Source organism: Balaenoptera borealis (genome assembly GCF_965194805.1).
Source record: "Balaenoptera borealis genome assembly, chromosome: 10".
In the NCBI taxonomy this organism is placed as follows: domain Eukaryota; kingdom Metazoa; phylum Chordata; class Mammalia; order Artiodactyla; family Balaenopteridae; genus Balaenoptera; species Balaenoptera borealis.
In genome coordinates, this window is record NC_138874.1 from 108,698,683 (window position 1) to 108,722,233 (window position 23,551).

The 23,551-nt window shown below is 38.0% G+C and overlaps 1 protein-coding gene across 12 annotated transcripts in view; it reads left to right on the forward strand.

Annotated features, from left to right (window-relative positions):
* The window catches only part of PLEKHA1 (pleckstrin homology domain containing A1), a 57,752-nt gene that overhangs the window by 26,138 nt on the left and 8,063 nt on the right, over positions 1 to 23,551 (forward strand). For 6 of the 12 annotated variants that reach the window (XM_082407001.1, XM_082406998.1, XM_082407002.1 and 3 more), the window contains exons 4-8: positions 1,971 to 2,016; positions 8,051 to 8,148; positions 13,975 to 14,100; positions 18,796 to 18,939; positions 20,495 to 20,563. In XM_082407001.1, the coding sequence (XP_082263127.1) occupies positions 1,971 to 2,016; positions 8,051 to 8,148; positions 13,975 to 14,100; positions 18,796 to 18,939; positions 20,495 to 20,563 (483 nt within the window). The remainder of the gene's footprint in view (positions 1 to 1,970; positions 2,017 to 8,050; positions 8,149 to 13,974; positions 14,101 to 18,795; positions 18,940 to 20,494; positions 20,564 to 23,551) is intronic. The other 6 variants (XM_082407005.1, XM_082407007.1, XM_082407006.1 and 3 more) reach the window with 3 other exon arrangements.

Below are 23,551 nucleotides of genomic sequence, written 5' to 3' on the forward strand. Positions count from 1 at the left end.
TTCATCTGTTAACAATTAGGTTCTGTCTTTGGGAAATCTGGAGAAGACTTTTCTAAGTCTGTATTTATTTAAACTGTAATTTTTAATCTCATTACCTTTGTTTGTTCCTTTATGTTTTACTCTGAGGAAAATATGAACCATCTTCATGATAAAAGATGGGTTTTTTTCCCTCATTTGACTTTGTCTCTACTAGCTTGTTTTCTTGTTTGTTGATTTTTCTGGAATTTTTGCAATACTGTTTTTCTTTTCAGAAATTTAGATTTAGTATTAGGTAGTTTTTTCCCTCTTATTGTCTTTTCTTAGTGTTTTGGGAACTGAGATAGATGCTGAGGAACTACTTTTGTTTTACACAAAGTAATAAGCTCGATGATGACTTAAGATGAGATATGAAAAGTAGCAACTCAGTATGATTAATATGCATATACATACTATTATGCATACACTGAGATTTGTTAGCAAATGTCTTCAACAGAAGAACAATTTACAAGTGTTCCTCTATTTAAAAGAAAGATATTTTGATAAATAAAAAGCTTTGTTATCAGCATCATAATAGAGCTATTCATTCTCATTGACCAAAAAAATTACATATTTAAAGAGAACCATTTTATGTTAAAGCCATATTATGTAAATTTGCAAAAGACAAATATTGTTGAAGTATATCTCAAGTGTTCCTGTAAATTTAAGACATTTAGTAATACTTCAGGGTATCTTACAGCCTAAATTCTATAGAGACTATCATTAGGAAGCAAGTGTAGAATTCCATTGTAGAATAAATTGTAGATAATTCCGGCCCCCACCTCCCCCTTTACTTGATTGCCTACAGTAAAGGTATACTACAATGTAAATATGCTGCCAGGGATCTTTGACTCTTAATGAAGTGATGTGGAAAGGCCTGTTTTATTGGAATAGGCAGTTGAGGTAGAAATTGCCCATGTGCCTGTATCTTTGCAATTGCTTGTTGCCTGGTCTTTTTAAAAATTAAGGTATTAACTCAGCAAAGAAGGCAGACTGACTGGCCAGCTGCATTCCCCTCCTCCATTGCTTCCTTTTTAAAATATAACCTTCCCTGTGTAGTTCTGTTAGGTTTCATCTCTGTCCCACAGCTTACTGAAGTTTGAATTGTACAGCTTGTACTCTACTTTAGACATGCCACTTTTTCCCCAGAATTTATTCCTGGAACAAATTTCATTGTGACTCAGTGCTCAATTTGTAGTTGAGATCAGTCAGGAACCCCAGACTTAGAATTCCTTCTGAAGGTATAGAACAGATGCTGCAGTTGTAAGTTCTAACACTGGGCAACAGCATGGCAACAGTCATGAATGGGCTTCCATGTGAGCTACTTTATTTAAAGGGCCAGCAGCAACCAGGTGCAACTAGTTGCCTCACCTTCTAAACGGAACCACGTGCTGCTTTTAGTAAAGGGCGGCCCCATTATCCTAGGGTGTTTTAATGTACAAGTGGGGATCCAGTGCCATTTGGATTTCCTCATTGCAGGTTAATGCCTTCTGGATTTTTGGACTTTATTAAATATACAATCTCCCCCTTACCCACTGCCATTTCCTCATGCAGTTCACAGCTAATTTAGAAATATGCAATTTGGGAAGAATTCATAGTTTCTGTGGAGTATTCATTGAGGGTATTTTGAAAATTACATTAAACCAAAAATATGTGTATGTGTGACATAAAACTTAATGGTTTATTTTCAATTTCTTTGCACTACCTTTGAAGAAAAAACAATTTTGTTCAAAGAGAGCATGGAAGTATCATTTGTTTTAAACATCTTAAAGTTGGGACCCATATTCTAAATTTAATTTACAGTTCTTTTTCAGTTGCCTTAAAGTTTAATTTTAGATCTGTGTGCTAAATGTGTATGATTACTGGGAAATCATACATGTGGAATTCACATAGTGTTTAAGGTTGGTTATAGTAGCACATGAAGAAGTGAGTGATTCATCTCTCTTTCTTGTTAGGTTAGCGATGCAACTAAGCTAAGGCCAAAGGCTGAGTTCTGTTTTGGTGAGTAGCCATATTTTATACGTTAGTTATTTTAAGTTAGACTAATATAATTTCATCATATTGTAAGAAAAAACAGTCACAGAAAACCACACAACACAATCCTATAGGGTAATGAATTATTCTAAGGCAAATTCCCTTGAAACTCATCTGGTGAAGAAATAAAACTGCTCCCCAACCCCTGAAGCCCCTTTCCTGTGTCCCATCCCAGTCACAACCTTCTCCCACTCAGCCCATGTGTAATCATTATCTAGACATTTATAGTGATCACATCCAGCGAGATTAATTTTAAACGCTCTACCTGATATTATTTGATATTCAATACTTAAATAATAGAAAGGATTTAGTTTGCAGCTTATGAGTAATGAGGAGCTTACAGTTTGGGGGTAGGGGTAGTTGAGGGTATTTGATTAAGTGCTCAGTGAACATTTAATGAATGTCTGGTATATGCACTGTGCTTGCCATGGGGCTATGAGGTAATAAGAAGCAATTGCTGCCCTTAAGAATCTCACAGGCTGGCTGTCTCACAGACAGATACAGTACCAGGGAGTTATCATTGCATTTATCACAGGCGGTAGATAAAGCGATGTATGGTCTATTCAAGGAAGAGCTTCAGATCCTTTTTGGGGATATTGGGAGTGAAGGGAGCCACACTGGATGAGACTAACCTGATCATCCTTTATCACTGGGGAGAAAAGATGGGAGGACCACTGGACAGAGGCGTGCAGGGGAGAAGAACAAGGTGTGTGCAGAGAACTGAACACTCAGTAAAGCTGGAGAGAATGGTGAGAGACTGAAAAGTAAAAAGACAGGAGTTGGGGTGTAATGTGTTGACAAGCGATTTTTTTTGTTTTATTTTCTGGAAAACGAGAGAAGAGAAATTAGAGAGCATCTAGAAAGTAGATATAAGGTGAAGGAAGTTTTTTTTTTTTTTGTATAGATAGGAGAGCTTGATGCAAGTACATTAGTTAAGTGGCTTTTGAACTGCTGTTCCTAACATAGAGCCTGCATTAGGGGGAAAGAGGAGGGATGAAGAACATCAAAAGGAAAAGCACAAGGACTCGGTCACTGGATATGTGGGAGTTGAAGGGAAGAGAGAGGTGTCAGGTAGGTTTGCTTCAAGGAAAGAAATGAGGGATCCAGGAGAGCAGGTTAGATAGGGTGAAATGTTCGGTAAGGTGTTTGAATGGTGGGGAAACGTCCAAATGGAAGTATTCTGGTGACAGTAATTGAGGACTGGATGGAACTTGAAGATCAAGAATGGAGAACTTTAGAATCTGTTAAAATAGTGGGTGTACTTGAAGCTGGGAGAATCGATATGCTGTTAGAGAGTATGTTAGTGGACATTAGTGATGAAAGGGATGAAAATTAAGAGTTTCCAGCTGACATCAATAGGGACTATTTTACATTAAAGTAAAAAAGATACTTCCTGGGGTAGAATTGATGTTAAATTTCTTTGTTTTCTTTTGCTTGAAAAGGGCAGGTTTCTTCTGTAGGCAGTATGTTAGGGGTAGCATCTGATGGCAATCATATATATCCAGTAAGAAAAATGTGATGTGAGCAGGATGTAGTATATCTGTTCAGAGAATCCTCTATAATGCTTTTATCACCACTAAGAAACTAATAAAAAGTCATGTATTTATTACAAATTTTTAATTTTTGGGTGCTAAATAGGAAAGTGCCTCAGAACCTTGTTGAATGGAAGGCTACTGGGGGCAAGTCAAGCGAGAGAGAACTTTATATTTTAGAGTGTGTCATGTGTGTACTCTTGACAAGTCTTTAATGTAAAATCTCAAACATACAGTTTGAAGGGCTAGCAATATACAGTAAAAGATTTGATATTCAGTTATTGGGGTATTTAGAATGAGTGATTTTAGTTGAAACCAGAGATTAACATTAGTTATTTATTGGTCTGCCAACAGTTTATTGGTCCTTTACTATTAGAGGGAGTAAAGATTCATAAAATATTTGCCTTCAGAGAGAGGCACTGGCTTCTAAAATGGAACTACAGCTTCCATTCAAAATGGCAACATAAAGACTTTCCTTCCCTGTTTCCTCTCAGATTGCCCCCAAACAGTGAGAACAAGAAACATCCAAATCATCTTTGCTGAAACTAGCAGATTTCTATAATCCACAGTGTATAAAGATGGAAAGTGGATGGAGGAGGAGTAAATGACTTAACAGAGTAGAAGAGACCAGTGGAAGGTAGCTATTTCCATGTCCTGCCCCCACGCCAGCTCTGGATAGACTAGGTGTTGGCTCTGGTCTGGGGAAGCAGCAGGGAGGAGGGACCCAACACAGGGACTTTGTTTGAGTGTCCATGTAGAAGCAACCTCTGGTCCCTGCCTGCGTCTGGCTCCGGCAGGCAGCCACCCTTCCCCCATCCCAGCAAGGAACGGCATGTGTAGTATCTCCAGAAATAGAATCGGTGAGGCTGTGTGCGTGGGGACAGTAGTCTCAGAGAAGGGGGGGATGAGGCATGAAATGGAAAATGGGAGGATTAAATGAAAAAGTCTGCACACTGAATGCAACTCTTTCCTGTGTCCAGGCCCAGAGCACCGGGCAGCCAGGTGGAGGTGGGGCAGGAATCTGAACAGCCCAGAGAAGAGAGCCACAGGCACTGACAGCTGGGCTTCTCTGCCAGAGGGGCTTGCTGCACAGCCAGGCCCACCAGTCAGAAGCCCTGCATACGTTCAAGAGAGCTTCCAGTCTGGTCTTTGTTACCTTGTTTTTAAATATGGTACCAAAATGCAGTCCTGGGCTTGGCCAGCCCAGGATTGCATGACATTTGAGAAGGAAGAACTGTCAAATAGGAACAAGAACATGAGACAATGCAAAACTCCGAAGAAAAAGTCAAAGAAAGCTAAAAATAAAACAAAGGTAGATAGTAGGAGAGAAATAAGAAAATTAAATTAGAGTTTCCATTAAGAAAGCCAACGTCTGACTAATAGAGAAGGAAAGGATAGAGAAAGAGTAGAGATAGAGAAAACGGGAGAAAATTGGCAAAGAAATATAATAAAACGTCTCTTAACCATTTGCTCCATAACCATATTTGAACCGTAACCAGTTGATCCTAGGTTGTGAAATGATTTTTGTTTGGAGTCAAGCTAATGTTTATGCTTCAGGTTTTATCCATTTGGTACATTCACTTTGATGGTAAAGACTTGAAATGAAATAAGGGAGTACTTAAGTGAAAAGATAGTAAGCACACAAGCCTCTGCTATGCATTCATTATACACAATGAAACCCTTGCTTTAAAAGCATGGAAACTTACAGGTTTCATACAGTTTATTATTATTATTATTATTAAAAGTTTTTTCCTTCCTTTCCCTGTCCACTGTTCTCCCAGCATTGCTAATATCAGTTTTTAGTAATTTGCTTTACATTTTCCACAATACTTCTTTACTTGGAAACCTCCAAGTGATGATGATGGTGATGATGATGATGATGAAGGTGATGAAGATGGTGAACAAGAATATCTGTTCTATCCCAGGCACTGTGCTAGTTTCTTTACACAGATCACCTCCACCCCGCCAAGGAAGGGATGGGTGGCATTCCACTTCATAGATGAGGAGAACAAGAGTCAGAGATTAAATTCATTTTACAAGATGGTATTGCTAGTAAGTGCATGAGCTAGTCAGGTCTGCCAACTCCAGGCTCTGATTTTCCCCCCTATCGTATCGCTGTGCCTCTTCCTCCCATGAAATAATGCTTAAAGCACATGATGTTTTATTCAGACTGCAAAGTGTGCTGAGAGTCTTTTTAGAGGCATATTTGCCTCTCTTCTTTCCCTTCAGAGAGATCCTTATATAAAGGTCATTTATTCAAAAATATGTGTATTAAGCACTTTATAGCAGGTGTAGTGTATTACCAAGAGCTTAGATTTTTAAAGTCTTGAGATGTTCTAGGTAGCTGCCCAAAACAACATTGAGGGGGAAAATAGCTGTTAAGAGGAGAGCTCAGCTTCAGCCTGAGCTGGAAAAAGATTTTGAAAGGATGCTTTACTGATTGTTAGAAATTAAAAACAGAAGCTATATATTGACATATATAATAGCCTAGTGAGTTACTAATTTATCTTAATTTATATTTATGACATTTATAATTTCTCCAGTCTCTAGTAAGTGATAAAAGAACAGATTTATAGTGTGTTAAATTTCTTTAGGTCCAAACTAATTGATTTATAGCACTTCACAAGATAAGACTCTCATATCAATACAAGGAAGCTCTTGTTTAGTGTCTTGGTCTCAGTCTCAATTTCATAATCTTGTGTATTTGAGAAATAAGCTTTTTTCCCTTGAGGGTTTTCATTACCCCCTTCCCTTAGTCACATTCAACTGAGTGTTAGTATACCATTTAAAATTTTGATGGAGACTTTTGGAAGTTATTTGTATATTTCCAAAAAAAAATTGCAACACCGTAGCTATTCAGATGCCTTAGCTCCTAGAATAATGTTTGTTTTTAAAAATAAATCGTGTGATGTATAATTAATAAGCTTTAATTTGAACATTGACTAGTAGTTTGTCAACAACTGTATGCAAGTGTGCTTTGCTTTATAGAAGTCGGTAGTCACTAAAGGAGTATATGTAAATTAAATTGCATAAAAAGTTTCAAATGTATTAAGGTTATAAACATAAAGAAAATGCATAAGTGCTGGAAAAATAAAGCTGTTTATTTTTATAATCTTGAGTTGGAGAGACTTTCTTAATATGATGTGAAAGCTAGAATCATTAAAGGAGAAGGAAAAGAAAAAGATTGATAGACTGGTTCTGATTGATCAGAGATACCATGAACTAAGTGAAAAGACAAATGATAGACTGGGAAAAGTACTTGAGATAAAACAGAAAGGATTAATACAAAAGTTCTTATAAATCAGTAAAAAATAAATGAACAACTCAGGAGAAATTCGGGTAAATTCGGGTAATTCGGGTAAAGAAACAACTCGGAGAAATTCGGGTAAAGAAACTCGGGTAAAGAAAATAAACAGCTCACAAAACAGATGCAGGTGGCCAATAAACATATAAAACTAATTTGTCTCAATAATCAGAGAAATTCATATTTAAACAAGGTATAAGTTTTCACCAGTTAGGTTGACAGAGAGTCAGGAAAACACACCACACTTGGCATTTCAAACCCAGGGCATTTGTTACAGGGAATTGGATAACCAGATGTTGAAAGGCTGAAGGAGCACAAAGGGAATGCTGAAGTAACCCACAAATTAGAACCTGCATGAAGCAGCTGCCATCCCCAGGGCTGGAGAGAGGAAAGGGAGGAGGTGGTCTTAGCAGCTCCTAGGACTTTGTGAGGGGACTGCAAGGCTGATGGAGGGAGCGAGCAGCAGAAGAGCCTGCAGCAGTGACTGTTGTGTGTTGGCTGCTGCTGGAGGGAGACCAGCAAGGGCGGGACGCTGCATGGGCGTCCCCTCCGCCACCTCCCTCCCACCTTCCGGTCTCCCGCCAGGAGCTCCCATCGGCAGAACATGGCCCGTGCTGGCAAGGAAGTCTAGGAAGTCATGTCACAGAGCCTTGGGGCTGAAAACAAGAGGTACTGGTGAGGACTGTTAGACAAGATAGGCCTTTGGATACACTACTGGTAGGGATGTAAATGGATTCAGCCTTTGGAGAAGACAATTTACTAACATCTATAAAAATGTTAAATTTTCTTTGACCCAATAAGCCTACGTTAAGAAATTTATCCTATGCTAATGCTATCCCAAGTGTGGAGAAGTATATGTATATGTTTCATTGGGATATTTTATATAGTTTCAAAAATCAGAAATAGCCTAAATGTCCATCGATAGAGGATTGGCTAAATATATTGTGGTATTTTTACAGTTACTGAAAAACATGGCCATTAAAAATGAGAGTTCTACCTATGTTATTGAGTGATAAAAGCAGTATCATATATGGTCTAACATTTTGTCAAATTCAAGAGAGTCACAATACTGAAGCTAGCAAGGTTTTTCAGCTGCTGCAGACATAAATTTAGAGGTAACAAGTGCAAAATTTCATGTGTTGTAGTTTGTTTTGTCTCTCAACAGTTATGAATGCAGGGATGAGGAAATATTTCCTACAAGCCAATGATCAGCAGGACCTAGTAGAATGGGTAAATGTGTTGAACAAAGCTATAAAAATTACAGTAAGTATTTGTACTTTTTGTGTGAAAAAACTTTAATGTGTGGATGTGATCTTTACAGTTTGTAAAGATACCTACTGAGTGTCTTCAGCTTACCAGCAGATTGTCCCAGAGTTACTCAAAGTTTGTTTAAAAGGCAGGTTATAATGTGAATGCATTTTCTTGTACATGGTAACTATTGGCCCTTAAAATCAGCCCATAGATGCCTTTTTAACCATTGTGTACCTAATAAGGGTCTATATTACTGTAGACTTAAAAAAAAAATTATTTATGATACTTCTATTATTATTTTTTTTAACTTTAAAAAAAAATTTATTTTTGGCTGCGTCGGGTCTTAGTTGCAGCGCACCGGATCTTCGCTTAGGCATGCAGGATCTTTCCTTGCAGCGCACAGGCTTCTATCTAGTTGTGGCGTGAGGGTTTTTTCTCTCTAGTTGTGGTGTGAGGGTTCCAGAGCACGTGGACTCTGTAGTTTGCGGCATGCAGGCTCTGTGGTTGAGGCACGCAAGTTCAGTAGTTGTGGCGCTTGGGCTTAGTTAACCCGCGTCATGTGGGACCTTAGTTCCCCGACCAGGGATCGAACCTGTGTCCCCTGCATTGGAAGGCAGATTCTTTACCACTGGACCACCAGGGAAGTCCCTTACTGTAGATTTTAACCACTCTTTACAGTAGTGTTTCTAGGGGAAAATGCACGTAGAGTTTTACCTTGAGGATATGTTTTTGCCCCCAGGGAAGATTAAGAGACTTCTGCCACCTACCCAGGGAATAGGAGTGGCATTCCGTCTCTCCTCTAAGCCGTGACTGGGACTGGCGTTAGGTAGGTAGGAGTTGAAAATAGGAGCGGGACAAGGCAGGCGAAGGGCTTAGAAATGACATATGGGGATAGGGACTGATCTGGAGAGCTGTGGCAAGCAGAGGGTCCTGCCTGCGTGGTCCTTGAGGGGTTTGTCTCAGGCATCGCTTTTTTCCCTCCAGTTCCCGGGCACTTTTCTCCTGTGCTGTAGCTTCCTGCTTCCAACCTGGGCTTCTCTTCTTGGTTTTCTGATGAAAGTAATATGTTTTGATTATTTATAGTGTGCCAGGCCTTGCACTGAAGGTTCTACATAAAGTATCTGGAAAAGTGAGACTTAGGATTGAGTAACTTTTATGGGTTAAATGGCTGGTAAGTTGTGGAGCCAGGAGCCACCCCATCTGCTTGACTCTGGAACCTAACCCTGAAGTGCAGCACCTCACTGCTTCCTGAAAAAAAGAGCCTCCTTCCTTACTCTTTGACCCTAAAGCAGAAAACAAACTTTGGGGAGAGTTTACTACTGCTGCTGATGAGCAAGTAGGCAGGAACTGTTCCCTGATGAAGCCTCTCCTTCGCTTTCTCCTCTTTACACACTAGTGGAGAAAACACACACAGCAGGCCCGCATGGGAAGTGTGGGCAAGGAGGTCCGGTGTGAGATTTGTGTAAATTGAAGTGTATTTTTACTAAAATGAGGTTATTTACTGACCCTAAACGACTTACTCTTTAAAAACATATTCCCTGACAGTCAGCATATGTTCGTTTCCATTTAAATAAATGATTCCGTATTTATAACACAGCACAATAAAGAGTTAATATAATTAAAGCTGTTCTCAGAGTTAAGTCGATTTTTTATCTTGCACCAGAACAGCTTGTTACCACATGACAGAAAACGGCCGCGCGCTGCGTCTGATCTGTACGTGGGGCAGCAGTTATTTTAGGTTCATGCCGTTTCAGGAAAGCAATTTTTTAAACTGATTCAGAAGTACATTTTCTTAAAAGGTTCTAACTGATTGTTTTTGACTCTTAATAAATAAATATTCCCTATTTGGAAAATTTCTTTAGAACGACAATATGTAGTAGCTTTACTGAATTAATCTGTTTTTTTACATTTGCAATGATAAGCAGCACTGGTTTCTTAGAGCTTTAAGAGAAAAAGTAGTGAATGGTCTCAGGCTTTTTACCATTTGGGAGGTTCTTGAATTGCTGTATCTAATTTATTAATGGTATGAAACCATCTTACACAAGTGACACTTTAAGCTTATTCAAATGCAAGGGAAACTGATTAGGAATTGGGTAATGTTTCAAAGTATGTGGACATTTAAATAGCTTTTGTGGTCTTGCAGCTGTTACATGTTGAAATTTTTATAGTTTTTAAGATAAATCTGTTGATACTTGTGTTTTTATAATTCACATTTAGAAAATATAAATTTAATATATAGAAATCCATAGCCAGTCAACAAAGTGATTATATTAAAGTGAGTATAGAATTGATAGCACTTACTAAAAATCAGTTTTATATAGCTACACAGTAACTCATGGAATAGCAATGAAAGAAGTTCCCATGCTTTAATAAGATACATTTTTAACTTTATTCTTCAAAAAATCTTACCAGTTTTAATTGCATATGCATTTTACACATTTAAGTGCAGAATCTTTAATTTGTCATACTTTACTATGGAAATTGCTGGTGATTTACATGTAGATTTCTTTGAATATTTCAAGTCTACATTTTAATATATGTGCAGTTTACCTTTCTGTGGAGTCACTCCAAATGACATTTTGGTGAACCTAAGTAATTTAGTAGTCTGCTGAGTACAATGTAATATATAAACTCAAAAGTTTTGGAAATCCAAAATTAGATTTTGGAGGTATGTGGTTTCAGAATAGAGGTCATTAGAGGGCAGTGGGTAAGGGAATGGTGATTATTTATCTACTTACTAATTATAGTACCTTGTCATCTTAATGGACCATCATCCAACACCATAGTTTATGGCTTTCCTTACTTTCATGAATGAAGTCTTTGTTGAGTGTGTGTTGGTGGCTACCATTAAAAAATTTTCCCCCTATTTAAAAAAAAGAGAGAGCAATAGTAGAGGAACGAACCCTGAAGGAAGTATTGATGACTAGAGTTTGGAAAATCAAATCTTTTTTTTTTTTTTAATAAATTTATTTATTTTATTTATTTATTTTTGGCCGCGTTGGGTCTTCGTTGCTGCGTGCGGGCTTTCTCTAGTTGCGGCGAGCGGGGGCTACTCTTCGTTGCGGTGCACGGGCTTCTCATTGCTGTGGCTTCTCTTGTTGCAGAGCACGGGCTCTAGGCACGCAGGCTTCAGTAGTTGTGGCTCGCGGGCTCAGTAGTTGTAGCTCATGGCTCTAGAGCGCAGGCTCAGTAGCTGTGGCACAGGGGCTTAACTACTCCGGGGCATGTGGGATCTTCCTGGACCAGGGCTCGAACCCGTGACCCCTGCATTGGCAGGTGGATTCTTAATCACTGTGCCACTAGGGAAGCCCTCAATATTAGATTTTAATCTAAAAATTAATGTTTTTAAATTACGGCCAAAATTCTACACTTTTTTTTTAATTGACAACTGGGAGTAGACAGAATAAGCTGAATACAGGACTTTAGTCTTAACAAAAGTATGTGGCCCAAAGTATAAGGCCTTATACTTGTGGTTTTCAGCCTGCAGGTCGTGGGTAGAGCCCTCAGAAAGATCCTAACACCCAAGAGTTTGTTCTTGAATGTTTTAGGTTTCAGTCTTTAAGCCCTGCCATTATTCTCCATTTTGTTCATCTATTCTCTAGTCATCTTTACCTTTTCTTTTTCTGCTATTAGAATTTCCTACTGTTAGGATCATGTGCAAATGCTTGCCAAAAATACATTCAAATCTCTCACAAAACAACAATCAGAACAATAAAGGATAGGGAAGCAAGGGAGAGGGAAAAAAGGCAATAGGCAATGAAACCAAGCATGTTCAATGTCTTTGACATTTGCCATCTGTCTAGGGAGGTCACTTTTCTGATTCTCATTAAACAGTTGCCTGACTGGTTTTTTTGGTCCTGAAAATATGTTTATTTTAATGACTGTATTGAGACTAACTTTTCATTCAGAATTTTTAAAGGAGTTACTATATTCATGGGTATTTTGCATATATTTTTCTTGTTCTTAGGGAATAAAATGTTTACAATTTAGATAATTTTTATTATAAAATGCAATTCTAAGTTAATTGTTGAACTGTAACATTGGAATTACGCTATACTTAGCATTTTATTTTATTATAAGGACAAATCAGAAGCAGTAGGTTTAACAGCATAGGCAAGGATTTTTAATATACTGTCATTTCTAGAAGAAAAATGGAAAAACCAATGTAAATTTTAGTATATTTTTAGGGTGATATTAAAGGTATTTTTTAGGATATTCTCGTGTATGATTAAATCCTCAACTTCTTGAGAGGGAATAGCCACTTTTTATATGGGTCACCTTTTAACAGCACATTTCAGTTAATACATAAGTTGAATAGATAATTCTGTCTCTGGTTTCAAATTCTTTTAATGCTATTTTCTGTTCTTAAGGATAACTTGGCCACATTGTCAAAGTAATTGAAATACATGATACTGTTCATTAGAAAACACTGGGACTTCCTTAGCAAATTGTTTCTGGGTGCAGTGAACTTTATAGCCCTTTCATTCTTAAGTATTTTTGCAAATCTCGTCAAGTAAAACTCTGTCCATTATCATATTGCCTTTAAAAAGCACTCCAAAATGAGCAACCTCTTAGAAAAAAACTCTTAGAAGAATTCAGGCTTTCCCCTCCAGAATTCATTTCTCTTCTCTGCCTTTCTTGTTTCCTTCTTTCTTTTGTTACTTTTTTTTTTAAACTTAAAAATTTTTTTTTAATTTTTATTTATTTGTTTTTGGTTGCATTGTGTCTTCATTGCTGCACATGGGCTTTCTCTAGTTGCAGTGAGTGGGGGCTACTCTTAGTTGTGGTGCGTGTGCTTCTCATTGCGGTGGCTTCTCTTGTTGCAGAGCACGGGCTCTAGGCGTACAGGCTCAGTAGTTGTGGCGCACGGGCTTAGTCGCTCTGCGGCACGTGGGATCTTCCCGGACAAGGGCTCAAACCCATGTCCCCTGCGTTGGCAGGCGGATTCTTAACCCTGTGCCACGAGGGAAGCCCCCTTTCTTTTGTTTCTGCCCACGACTGGCATTGTAGTTTAAATATGGAGAGAGGGAGGAGGGTTGGCCTAAGGCCTGGGGAGAGAGTCATTAGGGGAAGCATCTAAAGGGACAGGATCCCCTGTCCTCGGGATGTTGCAAAATCTTGGGCAGGAACGGAGGAAAGGGAAAGGTAACAGCACAGAGATGTAATGCAATGTCAAGTGCTCTGATAAACTAGGGATGTAGTATAGTGGTTAAGTGTAGAAGAGAGTTACACAAACTTAGCTAGAACGTGGAACAGCCAGGATCTAAACTTAATGTTCCTGGAACTTCCCTGGTGACACAGTGGATGACACTCTGTACTCCCAATGCAGGGGGCCTGGGTTCAATCCCTGGTCAGGGAATTAGATCCCACGTGCATGCCGCAAATAAGAGTTCGCATGCCACAACTAAGGAGCCCACGTGCTGCAACTAAAGAGCTGGCAAGCCGCAACTAAGGAGCCCACCTGCTGCAACCAAGACCCAGAGCAACCAAATTAATTGATAAAAAAAAAATTATGTTCCCTAATGCCCCTGAGCCTGTTTTCTTACTGCTACGGTGGCGATGCTCCCCCTATGCATAGGGTTGACAGGAGGGTTAAATGGGAAAATATATGAAATAGTACCTGCCCAAGTAAGCACTCAGTAAATGATGGCTGTGTCATAAAGTATTACTGTAAAAGAAAAATTAGTATGAGAACTTAAAGGGGTATATACATATACTAAAAATAATTTTTATATATGCCAATTATATATAAATTGATGATCAGTTGGAAATTCTGTGATAAAAAGGGTCTCATATATAATGCTTGTTGCAGAATGATTCATTGACTTATTATCTTAGGTACCAAAGCAGTCAGACTCACAACCTCATTCTGATAACCCAAGTCGCCAAGGTGAATGTGGGAAGAAGCAAGTGTCTTACAGAACTGACATTGTTGGTGGTGTGCCCATCATTACCCCAACTCAGGTAATAAATTAATTCTTCTATCGTGTGATAGTTTAACTACTGCATATTGATTTTTGTATTGCTATCAAAAGTCAAAGAGTACATCTTTACTGAATTAATGCAATAATTAATACAAAAATTTTATATTTATTTCTTATTTCAGAAGTATGTTTTTATTGTAAAATATCTGGAAAGCATAGATAAACAACATTCAACACTTTTCATGTTTTCTTCTGAGCCTTTCTTCTGTGTACTTTTGCCCCTAGAAATGGGGATACTTTGTAAACAGCTTTTTTCACTTACATCTCAAACATTTTCCAAGTCATCAAAAATTATTTCATGTCATTTTTCATGACTGTGTAGTAGTTTTGCCATGAATTTATTATAAATTACAAACCCTCTGTTGTTGGACAGAGTTCTTTTTCCTTTGTCTTTCCTTTTTTCTTTTACAAACAATGTAAGTGTTGTAGGAAGGGGGACCCCTTCCAGGCCCCAAGAGTAGGCTCTTGTCTAACACCCAGAAATGAATTGTCTGAGGAGACACACGTGCTGACAAAGCAAGAAACTTTATTGGGAGGGGGCGCCCAGGCGGAGAGCGGCAGGGTAAGGGAACCCAGGAGAACTGCTCTGCCATGTGGCTCACAGTCTCGGGTTTTATGGTGATGGGGTTAGTTTCGGGGTTGTCTCTGGCCAATCACTCTGACTCAGGGTTCTTCCTGGTGGCGCGCGCATCGCTCAGCCAAGATGAATTCCAGTGAGAAGGATTCTGGGAGGTTGGTAGGGTATACGGACTGGCGTCTCCTCTCTCCTTTTGACATTTCCCGAATTCTTCTGGTTGGTGGTAGCTTGTTAGTTCTATGTTCCATACCAGGACCTCCTGTTGTAAGATAACTCATGCAAGTGGTTACTATCGTGCCTGGCCAAGGTGGGCGGTTTTGGTCAGTGGCTCCCCTAACATAAGTAGGAAAAACCCACTCTTCCTCCTGTGTTTCTCCTGTACTCTCACACTGCTACACTCACAACACTTCTGACACGAGATGAGTGGGTTTTTTCCCCTACACAAGCAATGCTGTGACACCAGCTGGGTGTCCGACAGTTTAACTCAATTCTGACACTGCCTATCTGGATCCCACAGGTGAAGGGCTCAGTCCCCCAAGACTGCCCCTCCACCCCCTTCAGGTGTCAGTCATAAGTCCACGTTGTTACCTGTGCTTCTGACTGATGGGCTATAAATTCGAGGTTCCTGTGGCCCCCTTATTGGGTTCAATTAGTTTGCTAAAGCAGCTCACAGAACTTAGGAAAACAGTTTAATTACTGTATACCTGTTTATTGTAAAAGGATATGATAAAGGATACAGATGAACATCCAGATAGAAGAGGTGTGTAGGGCAAGGTATGTGGGAAGGGGTGTGGAGCTTCCATGCCTTCTTTGGGTGCACCACTCTCCCAGTACCTCCATGAATTCACTAACACAGAAGCTTTCTGAATTCCATATTGTAGGGATTTTTATGGAGGCGTCATCACGTAGGCATGATTGTTCATCCACTCTGTTTCCAGCCCCTCTCCCCTCTCTAGAGAGTAGGGAGTGGGGCTGAAAATTCCAAGCCTTTAATCATGACTTGGTCTATTTGGTGACCATCCCCCATTCAGGAGTCCACCAAGAGTCACCTTATTAGAACAAAAGACATGCTGTCACCCAGGAAGTTCCAAGGGATTTATGAACTCTTTGTCAGGAAGCAGGGTCGAAGACCAAATATTAGAACAAAAGATGCTTCTAGTGCTCTTGTCACTTAGGAAATTGCAAGGGTTTTAGGAGCTCTGTGCCAGGAAGGGTGGGGCAGGTGGGGGCAACGAGATATTTTCCATTATCTCGTAAATGCTTTGATGAACATGCTTGTAGCATAAACTTTAGAGCCATAGATAATATTTTTTAAAGGATAAACTCCTGGAGAGAAAATTGCCAAGTCAAAGTGTTTGTAAATACGTGTAATTTTTTAAACCTGTTTTTCTACAACCTGGCCTAGATGAACTAAACAGACGACTGGAATTTTGAGTCAGTTCTATCCCCAAAGTACCGGTATGCTGAGTTAATTCTTACTCTTGGGTATTATGGAAAATATAAATTTATTTTAAAGTTTTTGATGAAATTAAAACTTGTATGCACTTAAATTTCTTGGGTTGCTATTAAGTGAATGAGTTTGTAATGCAAATTAAATTACTAGCAGTTGAGAAACTAAGAATTTTAAGGCAATTAATTGATATTGCCAATGTTAGGCATTTTCATTACCTGTGTGCCTTTTTGTACTTAGAAGACTTATTAGTTAATTAATTATTGAGTGCTTTCTTTATGCTAGGCGGAGGATATATGTATTAATGAGCAAAAATTCCCTGCCCTAATGGGAGGTTACATTTTTCACCAAAGTTGGATAAAAAATAAACTAGGAACTTGTGTGTGCGTGTATTTACTTTTGTAAAAAAGTGATGATTTTAACCTGTAAGACTTCTGGTTAAGACAGAGCTAGACTAAGCTGCTTTCACCTGTATTATGTCTTGTGTTGATAGAAGAGCTAAGACAATTTGTTTTTAGTTGTATTAAGATATTGTAGTTGTTTGTATCTGTGGCTGTCTTAATTTTGTATAGAATTAAGATTTGTGTTTTACTTTTGGTATCGATTATTCAGTAGGTTCTAAGAGTGTATGGCAGGTGCAATATTAAAAAGATCCCAAAGAATTATATTGCTTTATCATTTTACAATATAGTTTATTTAAAGTAGTATTTACTCATTATAAAAGCATTCAGGTAACATTAACAAAATGACATCTCATTTGCATGATTAATTTATTCAGTAACTATTGGTTTAGCAGATTAAGTGCTAGGATTACAAAGTTAAGTACATAATTAGTGCTGTTGACCTGTCTAAATGTAGAACAGATTGAAAATTCCCTAAGATATGACTTGAGTACTTAGTTTTTCTCTCGAGATTTAGGAGTTCTTGAAAATACACCTTTGGTTGATTTGTAGAATAGATTATCACCTGTGTTGTACGTTATAAATAAACAGGAAGCTAATGCTTTGGGGAACATGAAAACCTGAGTATAGTTAGTTTTTTAAAAGCACTGCACTTAACTGTTAAAAAAAAAAATTAAAACTGCAAAACTTTCAGAAAATAGCAAAGGAGAAAATCTTGAGGATCTAGAACTAGGTGAAGAGTTTTTAGACTTGACATCAAAAGCACAATCTATATAAAAGGAAAAAATTGATAAATTGAACCTTATCAAAATTAAAAATGTTTTGTCTGTTGAGGATTAAAAGAAAAGCACCATGCTGGGAGAAAATATTTGCAAAACCGCATATACAACAAAGCACTTGTATCTAGAATGTATAAAGAACTATCAAAACTCAATAGTAAAAATACCGAACAGTCCAATTAGAAAATGGGCAAAATTCATGAACAGAGATTTCATCAAAAGATAAAAGGTACACAGGTGGCAAATAAGTGCTAGGAAGGATGTTCACCATCATTAGCCAGTAAGGAAATGCAAATTAAGACCACAATGAGATACCACCATGTACCTATCAGAATGACTCAACTAAAAATTAATGATAACACAAATGCTGACAAAGATGAGGAGAAACTGAATCACTCATACATAACTGGTGGGAATGTAAAATTGTACAGCCACTCTGAAAAGAATTTAGCAGTTTTTTATAAAAGGAAACTTGCAATCAGTATATTAACCTAGGATTTGCACTCCTAGACATTTATCCTAAAGAAATGAAGACTTATGTTCACACGGAAACAGCATGAATGTTCACACAGAAACAGTGTGAATGTTCACAGCAGCTTTATTCCTAATAGCCCAAATGTGGTAACAACCCAAGTGCCATTTAAGTGGGTGAATTAGCCGGTGGTACGTCCAAACCATGAATACTACTCTCAATGAGAAGGGTCAAACGGTTGGTACAAGGACCAACCTGGATGAATCTCCAGAGTGAATGCAGAGTGAAAAAAGACCATCTCAAAAGCTCACGTACTGTATGATTCCATTTATATTAAACTCTCTAAATGTCAAAATAATAAAGATGGAGAACAAATTAGCGGCTGCCAAGGAACTGGGGATAGAAGCTCTAAAGGGGTAGCCCAGGGGAGCCTATCGTGAACACTCTGTACATTGGCACTGGTGGTGGTTACACAGATCTGGCAATAAAATTGCATAGAATGATATATACAGAGACAAATGAATGCATGTAAAACGGGTGAGATATGAATAAGGTCTGCAAAACGTTTCAGTGTCAGTTTTGATAATGTGCTATAGTTATACAGTTTCCCTGTTGGGGGAAACCGGTTGAAGGGTACATAGGACCTCCTGTACATTGTTTTTTACAACTTCCTGTGAATCTTTATAATTATTTCAAAATTAAAAGTTATACCCCCCCATCCAACACCCCCCCCCCAGCAAAACAAAAACCAAAAAACACTGGTGGCAGGACTTTTGCAGAAAAAGAGAAATAGAAATCTGTGGTTTAATCAGTGGTATTGAAAGTTATGATTAAGTATCTCAAATTAATTAGAAAACTCTTTACTCCAAGATCCGTGTTTCTAACTGAACTAAGATAGATTTTAAGATTTTTCTACTAGAATGACACCGTGAACTACAAGTATGCTTTGAAGGTAAACAAGCAAAAAAAGAATATCTTTATTTTGCTTCATTTTAGAAAGAAGAAGTAAATGAAGGTGGTGAAAGTATTGACAGAAATAATTTGAAGCGGTCACAAAGCCATCTTCCTTACTTTACTCCTAAACCGTCTTCAGATAGTGCAGTTATCAAAGCTGGATATTGTGTAAAACAAGGAGCAGTGGTGAGTAGTTTGACAAAATATGTGAAGTAATGAAAAATGAGTATATATTAGCAAACTCTCAACATGGGTTAGGGTTAGGGTTAGGGTTTGCTTTGTTTTGTGACAGATCCAAAGTGAAAGACCAGCTTACTGACCAGGAGTCATCGGATAGAATACGGGTTATTCTGTGTTCAAAACTCAGTGCTGTTATTTTCTTGGTCTGTGGGTGGCTGGATAAGTTAATGCTTATTACCACTAACCTTCAATTTTAAATGAGCTTCCTAACAGCTTAAATTTATTCCAGAAAGTTTTTCTGTTGATTTTTTTTACCCCCTTGGGAATGAGTCAGGGAAAGGGAGCTTTAGTAGGGAGATTGGCAGGAAAGGGGAGACCAGGGGAGCAGGGTGTGGAAGGATCACTTACTCGATACAGGGTTGGGCCGACCCCAGTGGAAAACACTGAGACTTTGGGCTACTTACTTAACCTCTCAGGCTCTCAGTTTCTTTTTATGGAAAATTATATTGTAAAACCTACCATCCAGAGGTTTTTTTTGAAAGATGTAAATAGAAAGCACTTAGCATGGCACCTGGTCCTTAGTAAGAGCTATTACGTCTTGGCCCAGATATTCTCACACAACCAGATCCATAATGATGAATTATGGGAAGAGCAAGTAAATTTACCAGTATTTATGAATCCAGAATACCTTTCTAAAATGTGAACTAAATCTATAGACTTTCATGAGAAAATAAACTTCAAAGTTTAAAAATAAATTTTAAAAATTTCTGTGAGTAAAGAAGTACTTAAATGTCTACTGGCAGTTCTGCTTGACCTCTCATCACTCCTGGCAAGTCTAATTAGCTTAGGTCAACCAGAGGAAGGTTCTTTCAGCTCTAATTGTTTGATCTTCTTTAGGCTAAGGGAAATGAAGGTAAGGGCTGAAGGTTTTTCATTCTAGCATGTCTACGGGTAAAATCAGAATTCTCATCAGGTCGAGTGTTAATTAGGGCTTTTAAAGAGACATTCCTTTCTTTTTGTTTTACTCTTAAATCCAAAATACTAACACCCTTAGAGATATTGAAGTACTTTCACAAAAACTATACTTCACTGACAGAAAATATTTGTACAAAGCAGATTCACTTTATTAAACATGTGTTGCTTTCATTCTTAGTATTATAAAGTACCTATAGAAGGATTCATACATTTTACAGATGAGAAGTTTGATGTGGTTTAATAACGTTTCCTGTGCTTGCTGTTGAACTCTTGGTAGCATTTACTTTGTGGGGGATGGGGAAGTGCTTTTTTTTTTTTTTTAACTTTTAGAGCATGAAAAATATAAGACCGTGTTATAAAATCATACAGTAAGAGCTGAAAGCCAGCCACCAGAGTTGAATTAGGAGTTCAAGGCCTGAGTAGCAAAAGAGATGAAATTTCCTGTATCTCCTCACTAAGGGAGGGTAGTAAGGTTTTCCAGTGCTTGACATTTCTGATTTTGGGTTCATATCAGAATAATTAAGTTGTTACTAACATTTGACATTCTTAGAAACAGAAGTTTTATATCTGTGTTCATCTCTGATAGATGAAAAACTGGAAGAGAAGATATTTTCAATTGGATGAAAACACAATAGGCTACTTCAAATCTGAACTGGTATGTTGCTGTGTCATAAATGTTGCTTTAAAAATGTTTTACGAGTGTTACGCTGTGGTGATTATATAATTTCTTGTCCTGTTTTCTATTTTTAAAATAATTAAATTCTGGTTTTGAGAGGTATATACAGTTCAGTTTATTTTGTTGTGATGCTTTTGGTTAATGGTATTTTTGCTAAATACATCTTAAATAAAAAGAGTGTATCTTCAAAGGCATTCTACCTTGAAAGAATTAAAAATATCAGAACCCCTCAGTCTACAGATTTCCTCTAAATGGGCATTGGAGGAGGTGGTAGAAAGAATTAAGTCTCTGAAAGTCAACATTTGACCCTCTGTATTTCTGCCTTCTCTTCCCTGCCCTCTCTTGATATTTTCTTTTCCTATTTCAGATTGACTTTTAAGTTTCTTCATATAAGATATTTTTGTCCTATCTGAAGGTAGAATCAAAGATTGAAGGTCCGTCTTTCACTTGTTTGAGTAACATCCTTATTTAAAATACTCTTGTCCTGTGACCTGAGTTCTGCAATAGATTGTTGGATAAATTGAGTGCGATTCTACCTCTTCTTTTTATGGGACATTTGAGGGGGGAACCATACATTGTATTTGAAGGACGGTACCAGAACAGCACTGTCCAGCTGTACTCTGCACTGATGGAAATGTTCCATTATCTGCGTTGGCCAGGTCTACTGGTTACATGCGGCTGTTGAGCACTGGAAATATGGCTAGTGTGACTGAGGAACCTGACCGTATTTAATTTTAAAATTAAAACCGGTTGTATTTAGTATTCATTAATATAAATTCAAATAGTTACACATAGCTAGTGGCTACTCTATTGGACAACAGAGCACTGGAGAATAGGAAGGGAATATTTTAAGATTCATCTCAGGTGTCTGTTCTTCTGGAAAGCTTTTGGACTCTGAATTTAGTGGCTTCTCTTTACATACATGGAACCTGATGCCCACTTCTGTCATAATACTTCCCACTGTGTTTTGTAATTGTTTGCATACTTGTCTTTACCAGTTAATTGCATGAGCTTCTTGAGAGCAAAGATTCTCTTTTGTACCCTTTTATGAACACAGCACCTGGTACTTAGAAAATAATCCATAAGTGTTTCTGAATGAATAAAAAAATGACATAGCATAACAAGAATAGCCATTTTAGCATGGGACCCTTTCTTAGACTTCAAAACCTAAGAGCCTCAGTTGGAAGCAGTAGTTTCTTGGTTCAAAAAGTACCAGCCGTGGTGTCTCAGAAGCTACCCTTGTGCTTGGTTGGCAGGTTGATTCGTTGCTTTCAGTTAATGCCAGTCCTCTTGGGAGGAGTCCTTCCTGCACCAGACATTCACTGAGCTCTCCATGGCCCTGGTGCACTGGGAACTGAGAATAAAGAGGGCAGTCAGTGATGTTCTGGCCTTCAGGAGTTCAGTTTTACCAGAGAAATTGACATGTCCCCTTGTCATCCGCAGTAGTTATAATGAGACAAGAACTATTATAGAAATATTTACTATAATTTGAAAACCTGCATGTGGATATTATGCTGTAAAGTTTGAGATGAAAGAATACTTGAACTATCATAGGAGGTAGGGAAATTATATTATGTGTATTCAGGACTATGTTAAGTATTTAGCAAACACAGATAAAGCTGAACACTTTAAATATAATTATTGACCTTTATCAGTTACTAAGCTGCACATCCCCTCCCCCCATGTTAACACTTCTGAAATCTTCAGGTCTCTTAGAGTTGCTGAAGGTCAGGGAGCCAGGCGGCAGCTGTGCTGTAGTTGTCATTGCCTGTGTGTGCACAGCACCTTTGGGTAAGATCAGAAGACACCAGCATCAAAACCTGCAGAAAAGGGTGCTGGCAGTTGCAAGAAAATCTCAGGGACACAGTGGGAGATTCTTAGGAAATGCTGTATTATCACCAGTGCTCTTTCTGGCCCAGAGAATAGTATGGAGTGAAAAACACTGACATTGATGGCTCCTAGTCAGAATGTGAGCTGGGATCTGAATGTGAGGTTTTAAAAAACCTTAACCCATTTATTTTGCCTATATATTTTTATATATGCTCAAGGATAATATATGATAAAAGTTGATGTTTAAAGTATAAAAGGGCTCTTTTACAAAACCTTTTGATCATGGAAAAGTTTGAACATAAAGTAAATAGATAGAATAGTATTCTGAACCCCTATATAGCCATCACCCAGATCTCATAATTATCAACGCATGACTAGTTTTGTTTCTTCTGTACCACCACCTACTTCCCCCTTCCTGTTTTGAAGCAAATATTAGGCATATCATTTCATCTGTAAATATTTTTGTATGTTTCTCTGAAAGATAAGAATTTAAAAGTTTCTTTCAGTAGCTTTAAAAGATTTCAGCAGACAAGAAAAACTGGAGAAAATATTTAATAACATGTATCAGATAAAACAATATCTGTAATATGTAAAGAACCTTAAAAATTGGGGGGATCCTTCGTCACCCTGTTTTCCCTCTTTTCCTCCCATCAGTTCCAAACAATTCAGATGTTAATTTTTTAGGCGAGGCAAATCAGTGTAGGTGTCCACGGTAGTGGTGCAGGAGCAGGGGTGTCTGGAGTAGCCCGGTGTGGGCAGTCGGAGCCCAAGCAGAGCGAAGAGGCCGTCCTAGAGGTTAGCTTAAAATGAGTTATTTTCTAAAACTTAAAAAAAAGATTTTGGTTTTAAAAAAGTGTTCAGCCATGGTTTAATTATTTTCTTAGTACTGCATAAAATAATGGTATGTCTTAAACTCATGGTGTCGTTTTCAGTGAAATACAGTATATAGTATTTCATGAAATGTTTACCATAAGTACTGTGCTAAATAGGAAGCTAGTTATATCTTATATTTGAATCTTATATCTAGTTTTGTAACCTTAGGTGAGGTACTTAATATGTCTAATCCTGTTTCCTCAGGTGAGTAATAGTGCATGTTTTCTAGGGTTGTGGAAAGTGAGATAACACATTTAAAACATA